The sequence below is a fragment of the Elephantulus edwardii genome, unplaced genomic scaffold, assembly GCF_000299155.1.
Source record: "Elephantulus edwardii isolate Elephantulus edwardi_28Jun2011 unplaced genomic scaffold, EleEdw1.0 scaffold00126, whole genome shotgun sequence".
NCBI classification, from domain to species: domain Eukaryota; kingdom Metazoa; phylum Chordata; class Mammalia; order Macroscelidea; family Macroscelididae; genus Elephantulus; species Elephantulus edwardii.
In genome coordinates this window covers 5,984,009-5,991,766 of record NW_006399876.1, presented here as the reverse complement: position 1 = coordinate 5,991,766, position 7,758 = coordinate 5,984,009, and the positions used below count along the sequence as shown (strand labels likewise).

The window sequence follows — 7,758 nt, the reverse complement described above, 5'->3', positions numbered from 1 at the left end:
ACTTAAGACATGTTTACATGCTGTGACAGTTCTGCACTTTTTCCATGGATCAGATGAGATGACCTAGGGAATTCTGGGAGCATTTCTGGAAGCATTGCTGGTAATACTGACTTTACCAGGAAGAACTAAAGTATACACAGAAGTGAGTGTCATCTATGGAAATGTGCCCCACTCACTGCCCTGCATAGAAGAGTGTCCACTGTCTCCAGTGCATATACCTGGTCATCAGATTAAAGGGGCTGAACTCTAGCCCTTCCATTCCCCAGCTGTGTACCCTGGACAAAAGATGTGACCTCTCTGAATCCAGGACACAAGATATGACACACATATAAAGGATACTTATTAAACAACTGAATAATTATTAAGAGATTATAAGGAACATGCAAGTCCTGGTTGTTCATCAGAGGAATGAAATAACTGATAAGACTCCCTCAGCTATGTCCCCTCCAGACACATAGTTTGGTGACTAAGCTCTGAATGGAAAACTAGGGCATCCAGGAAACTGGGGGCCTCAGAGCTCACCTCTCCCCAGCCCAGTCCTGAACACCAAAGGGAGAACCTAGGACAGTAGTCCTAGAGGACACTAGGACATAATGCCCAGGAGTCCCTGCTACAATCCAAAGTGCACACTTCCAGGTCACGTGATCAGAGTTCATGGAGTTACATGTAATAAATGACATATGTGCTTCCCTCCCCTTTTCTGAGTATCTGATCTCAGCTGAGCACAACATGGGGTGTCTGTGGGGTACTCTTCAAAAGGGTGGAGTTTCACATTCACTCATAAACACCTGGGAAGTCTGCCTGGGAACAAGCCATGACCAACCAGCCCCTGAAAACCCTGTGAGCCAGCTCTCCTCTGACGCTCAGAGTCACAGCTGACGTGACAGCGACTAGTCCTGGTGCCCAGAAGATGTGCACTAATGAAGTCAAGTGTAGTTCATCTTTCTAGGTAAGCCGTATGAAGGGTCCAGGCTGTCTGCTCTGTGGGAGGTGGGCTTTGATGGGAAGAGCAGGGAAATGGCCTCATCAGGGCAGGTGGAAAGGCTTGGGCCACCCACAGAGTCCACACGGACACTGTGGCAGGGTCAGGGGAGGAGGTGGCTCCGCACATGCTAATCCAGGGACGGGCTCAATTGTGCAGAACCCATGGGTTCCTGGCTCTCAGTTCCTATGTCATTGGTACTTGCGGGGGACATCTCTTTTCTCCCCAACTCAGGGTCCTCCTGCAATGCCCTGCTCAGTATGGCCGTCAGAGGGTCCCACAGGCTACTTCCACTTTCACTTCCCACAAGGAAGTAGATCACGGGGTTGGCACTGCCGCTCAAGGCTGAGGTGATTTGGGTCAAGTCATCTAACAGAAAATGATACCAACAAAGCTCTCCTGGGATCCTGTACATGAGCGTCCAGTCGATGCCATAGGGCAGAGAACAGACCACAAACACCAGAACCGAGACCAGAACGATCACACACAGCCTGGAGGATCGCCGGCGCCACGCGCGGGGTCTTCTCAGGGTCTGCACAGAGAGGACGACACTGGAGAGGATCATAACAGGTGTGAAGACCCCCAGAAAGAGAATGCTAAGGAAAGTTAACAGGTTTTTCAATTCCTCAGAATGATTATACGCCTCATCAAAGTTAAAGTAAGATACTATTGTGATAACCAGGAGATTCAGCCCCCAGAGCAGGGAGCACACCACGGTGGACAGGTGTCGGGGTCTGCGGACCTTGTACCAGATGGGGAAGAGGACGGACAGACAGCGCTGGACGCTGATGGTGGTCAAGAAGCTCAGGCTGGTAACGTATGCAAACATCATAACACCAGTGAAGGCAGCAATTGTTACCCAGTTCAGGTGGAAATATTCTGCATATTCCTTAATGAACAGGAAGAGGAGGAAGAGGAAGTCAGCCACTGCCAGGTTGAGGACATAGACAGAGAAGGGGTTCCTTTGCACGCGGAAGCCCAGCAGCCAGATGACCACACCATTGCCCACCATCCCACACACGCAGGTGAGCAGGGTCAGGACCTGGAGCACCTGATAGGCTGTGCCGAAAAGATACATCAGGGGCTGCGCTCGATCAGGTCTGCGGTCTCACTGTTGTTCGGTGTCTGGTCTATCTCTAAGAAAAGAAAGCAGATCAACATGAATGTCTGTGCCGCAGCAACCAAGCTGTTCCCGCACAACTTCAGGTCCCCACTCCCCTCACCGTGTAACATCCTTTGTGTCTCTCAGTCCAGGTCCTTTGAGCAGCAGCCAACGACCAGGAGGCCTCCCGCCTTCCCACAGCCCTGCCTGTGCTCAGCCTCCCTCTGCCCCCAACCCCACCAGGACGGGTGTGAGATTGTTAGACAGACTTCATCACGTTAGAATAATTCTCCTATGTTTAGTTTTATATTTGTTTCTCAAATCAGGAAGAATATTTCTTTTTCATCAAATCTTTTAGAATTGGTTGATATAATTTTTCTCATGTAACATTCAAACATTATTATTCAGGGTTGGTTTTTACTTTTTTAAATTGAACCCTGACTACCAAGAGTCCTGTCCTGTGGGGTCAACGGAAGGGATTCAGGGAGAGTGGAGACCGGCGTTAGAAGAAGAGGGCAGGTGTGAGGAGGGAGGGATGGAGAAAATGGGAAAGGTCGGTGGGGACTGAAAAGACCAGCAAATGACGGGCATCGTCCAATGTGCTTAATTTCATAAAAGTGCAAAGCAATGGTTTTATAACACACAATGTGAATGAAGAATAGTGGGAAACACAATGTATGTTAACTTTCTATGTAAAATAATATAAAGTCAAATTAAAAAAATAACTACTAAAAGAAAAAATAGAGGTCAATCGGGGCCAAGAAGCTTAGCGAGGGTGATGGCCGTTCCTAGGGTCCTGGTCTCTCGGTGACCATGCAAAGGAGGCCAGTACTGGACCCGAGTGTAGAAAGGCGTCTAGAGAAGAGGAGCCCTGAGCCCACGGGAAGGAAGCCAGGACCTGAGACGCTGTAGAGCAACTGCGCATGCGCACACCCCTGCCTGCGCTGAGACCTGAGTCCTCACTGTCCGGTGTCTCAGGGTCGGGTTAGTCTCGTGAGGGCTCAGCACACGCTTGTTGTTGTTGTTGTTGTGACTCACTAAACAGTCCGAGCTGACTCACAGCTGACCCCCAGAGGGTTTCCGGCGGCAGAAAGTCACCCGGGAGGGGACTGCCCGTCCTTCTCTTACTGACCACCTGGTGGGTTTGAACCATGAGGCTTTGGTTTAGCGGTGCAACCACTTAGCACTAAGCCCCGGAGCTCCCGGGAACACCAGACAAGCAACAGATGTTGACTGAGCCCCGAGGCTTCAGGCTTTAGGACGATTTCTCCAATCTGAACTTTCTCTTCCCAAGTGGAGTTCAGGGCATAGGAGTCTGTCTGTGTCCACACACCATAGTACTGGCATCAGTGCTTACCTATGGCTGGCCTGACACACTGATTGACAAAGGACAGACATGCTACTCAGTCCTGCCAGCCATATCGTTTCATGCTTCGTTGGGCTCTTAAGGATAGAAGGTTCTGACCTTGAACCTTCCTGTTCCCATTCCACTCCCACCCTCCTCTGTGGAAAGTCCTGTCTTCTCATGCACCCTCCCAGGTAATCAAGGGGGAAGAAGATCTTAGAGAGGACCGGATAGGAAGGGACATAACCATCCCTTATGTGGGAATGGTTCCTCTCCCGTTCCTGGAAGCGCTTTTCTTCTAATTCTGACACTTGGCAGAAGGAATACGCTCTGGTCCTCCTGGTTGTGGTCCTGGAGGGTCACAGAAGATGGGGATACAGAAATGGATCATTAAAAATGTCTGTCACAGCCTTGAGAATAGGTGACCCCAGCGTGAATGATCTTAGATAAGGACCTCTTTAATTCTGTTCCTAGCGCCATGCTGGCCTCACCCTGTACCAGTTCTTGTTCCAGAGTTGACCAAGATTCTGGGTGGGCCAGCTGCTTTACGAGTAGAAACAGCCACTTCTTTCTAATGTGGGAGGTAGGTTTTGTCATCTACTTGACGTATGAGACAAGGGCTCAGGAAGGTCCCAATATTTCCATAGTTCCTTGGGTAGCACCTGGCAAAGCAGGACTCTCAGTTGAATTACTAAGCCTGTAACACTCCTGCTATGACCATCTGTTCTCTATCCACAAGAGGAACTCAGAGGACTCACCTTCCATGTTCTCCATCAAGTGGGAGACATTCATGCTCCACTACTCCAGGTCACCTGGTCTCAGGGTGGTGTTAGCACTTAAACAGCTGTTGGACAGTCTCCTTCCTGGGCCAGCACAGTTCAGCCTGAGTCCTTCCTAATTCCCAGCCAAGGCTGCCCTGGGCTTCTTCTCTACACTTGAGCTCTGTCTCCAGAACCGGAGAATCTTTGCATGGATCCCTCTGAGAACTGAAAGGGCACATTTGGTGTAAGAGCAGGGAGATGGGATGAAATATCAAGCAGGGTGTATAAATGCAGAAGCCTCCTGGGGTGGGGACTAATGTATCTGACCACACAGCTTGCCTGGGGAAGGTGGGGTGCAGGGAAATGGAGGAAGAGAATGATGCCTAACAGGACCTTCTTTGTACAGCCCTCATGGGAGATCCAGGCAGGCCTCTGAGCATTAGCAGATAGGGCATCAGAGTTGGGCTGCAGAGGAGGTTTTGTCTCAACAGAGGACGCCATTGCAACCACTCCTAGTTGATCACATGGACACCCCACGATGAGGTACTGCTCACAAGGGTCACATGGAGCTTTGAAGGGATTACATTTCAGATGTTGGAAAAAAGTGTTGACTATCCCACAGACTGAACAGATCTGTCAGAGAGAGGGAACAGCCTGAACGCGTCTTGAAGGCGAAGATGAGGAAGCTTTGTTTTACATACTTCAGGCATGTTCCTAGGAGAGGCTATTCCTTGGAGCAGAACACCATGCTTGGAAAGGTGGAGGGTTGCTGAGAGGAAGACCCTTAGCCAGGTGGATTGGCACAGTGACTGCTGGATGGCCTGAAGCGTGTCAGAAATGGAGAGGATGGTACAGGATAGAACCGGGTTCACAAGTCATTCATAGGACCATCATGTGTCATATTTGGCTCAACAACTCCCAAAACCCATGAAACCATTATTTGTGGTTCACAGAATTCTTCGTGTTTAGTGGATTATCATCCACTAATCCAGATTAGACCACCTCTCTGAGCCTCTGCACCCTCACTGAGGGCCTACCATCCCTTCTTGGCCTGGTAAGATCCCTGATGAGATGAGATGACCTAGAAGACACACAGCAGGAAAAAGGGACCAATTAGTCCATCCTGCTTGATGACTGTCCCCCAAAATGAAAGTGTGCGCTGTTTCATGCTAAGTAATTAAGAGCCCAGGTGTAACAGATTACCCAAGAAGAGTGATACATTGGCTTCCGCTGACATCTGAGGGTGTGATGTTAGCATAAATGTTGGCTCTTTTTTGCAGCTATTATAGGTAGATCCTCTCATGTCTCTAGGAATCTCTGCTGCAGACGCATTGTCTTGCAAATCAGTCCGGTCTTACAAATTATTAACAACTGTGGGACTAGGATAAGAGAAAGTGTGCTTCTCACACTGGGGAGCAGACTTGAAGTGAGCCAGCCTTGTGGTGGCAAGACTTGAGGGAGATCAGAGCAGACTTATTGGTGAGACCCTCGTGATAGTGTTGGAGAGACTGCGGTATTGCTGTGGAGAAGCTGTGGCAAGGTGTGACCTGAGGCTTTCTGCATTTATCCTGGCCACAGTTAAAGGTTTTTGCCATTTTTGCTGGATACTTGAAGGAGAAGATGATTTATAACTGGTCTGGGACGAGCCTTGCTGGATGATTTGGATTTGACTGCTGAAGTGAAACCGGAGCCTATACTTAATGAATGAAGAATTGTGCCTTGGAACTGTTGGGCTAAAGTCAGAACTTGTATTGTGAGATATTCTTTGACTCCTCTACTCATTTCCCTAACAAATTCTTTTCTCAATTCAATAACTGTGAGTCAGCAATGAGTAAATGAACTTCTTGCTGTCGTAGTTCTAGAGGCACCTTGAGGCGGGGCTATGGGCTCTTTATCTACTTTCTGCTCTGCTGGCCGCGAGAGGCTCTGATATTCTCACTCTCACTGGTCTATTCAGAGAGACATTCACAGCCTTGTGCCCCAAAGCCCCTTTTCCTCTTAGTTAGACAGAGGGCCATTGCTTCCACAGAGCAGATGTTAAGTCACTAAGCCTTGGAGAAGTTTCTAGGAGGGTCCTGTGGAGAAGTGCAATCACCTTGCAGAAAGCAGTTAACTTCGCTTAAATCTTAGGCTTTTGAGCAAGGACTGTGCAGACCAAGTGGGACCAGAAGGCATGACCACGTGAAACCAAAAAGAACCTATCATTCAGAGGCTCAACAGCTTCCCGATTGGCTGAACACTTGCTCTCAGGAGGGTTATGCAATCCTGTAGACGTGAAAGCTCTGAATGAGAGCCCTCCTACACCTTGTCCTGTGCATCTCTTTGTGTTGCTTCCAGTTGTAATTGATTGCGTACATAAGCTTGCTGTACTCTGGGTGCAGCTCTTTGAGTCCTTCCAGCAAATCATCAGACACAAGCACCAGGACTCGGCAAGGAATTCCGTCTTGGCGCTAGCTCATTGAGATCACTGAAAGTAGAGAGACAAAGAACTAGGAGTACATTGAGGAAATGGGGTGTCAGAGAAACCCTAAGCCTGAGAACAAAGGACGTCCCCTGTAGTTCTTTGCTCAGTTCTGTGAACAGAAGAGTGTGTCTACTCTGAAGACTCCATCAGCAAGGGTCTTCTTCAGCGCTGATGTGGATGTGGGCAAGACAATGTTCCTTGCAGACTGTTGGACTGATGGCTGTTAGTCAGAGGTTGCCTCAATTCCTTGCTACATGGACCCCAAAGTATGGCAGCTCATGGGGAAGCCAGCAAAGGAAAGAGGACCCAGGAGATCAGACACACAGGTGTTGTGCTGGACACTTGCATTGGAGACCCAAACCCTGTCCTGACACCCTGCGCCTTCATCTCTGTGGTAAAGCTCTGTTTCCCAATTATCATTGCTCCTTCTACTAAGAAATCTACATGACAAAGAGGTCCAACTACCTAAAGTAGTCATTGTTGTTAAGTGTCATTGAATAGAGTATTACTAATAATGACCCTGTGAACAAAAGACCTGACCCTGCTCTATCCTGTGCCATCCTCATACTTCCTGACACACAAGAGCCCATTGCAGCAGCCACCGTGTCAGTCAACCTGGTTGAGCATCTTCTCCTTCACTGACCCTCCACCCTTCCCAGCATCACATCCTTCTCCAAGGAATAGTACCTCCCAAAGAGACACACAAGCCACCTGTATCACCTGGCCTCTGAGACACAGTTCTGGGCAAATTGGTGCTTGGCTGATGCTCTAGGAAGGACTTGTGAGATGGAGAATCACCTTACACAAAACAATTTGACCCTGGTTTCAGCTTTTCTCAAGTGGACCTCATACCTTAGGCTAATCAGCAGAGACTGGCCACACCAAGAGCAACAGGAGGTACGATGTCATCTGCCAAAACCACATTAGTGGGGTCATTGAGAGCAGATAACTTGGTAGCTCAGAGGGCAATCTAGTTTCTGAAGACATCTGCTCTCAGAGAGTGACTTGCTTCCTTAGAACCTTACCCTGTGTATCTCTTCGTGTCTTTGTTGGCTATAATGGAGCTTTGTTCTTAAGTTTGGTATACTTTGCATGAAGCTCTGT

At 48.8% G+C, this 7,758-nt stretch overlaps 1 protein-coding gene across 1 annotated transcript in view; it reads right to left on the bottom strand.

Annotated features, from left to right (window-relative positions):
* The window catches only part of LOC102874611 (mas-related G-protein coupled receptor member D-like), a 5,985-nt gene extending 1,764 nt beyond the window's left edge, over positions 1-4,221 (bottom strand). Inside the window, exons 1-2 of the mRNA XM_006893388.1 lie at positions 4,188-4,221; positions 1,184-2,041 (exon numbers count right to left, since the gene is read on the bottom strand). Of these exons, the coding sequence (XP_006893450.1) occupies positions 1,184-2,041; positions 4,188-4,221 (892 nt within the window). The remainder of the gene's footprint in view (positions 1-1,183; positions 2,042-4,187) is intronic.
* Positions 4,222-7,758: the final 3,537 nt, after the last annotated feature.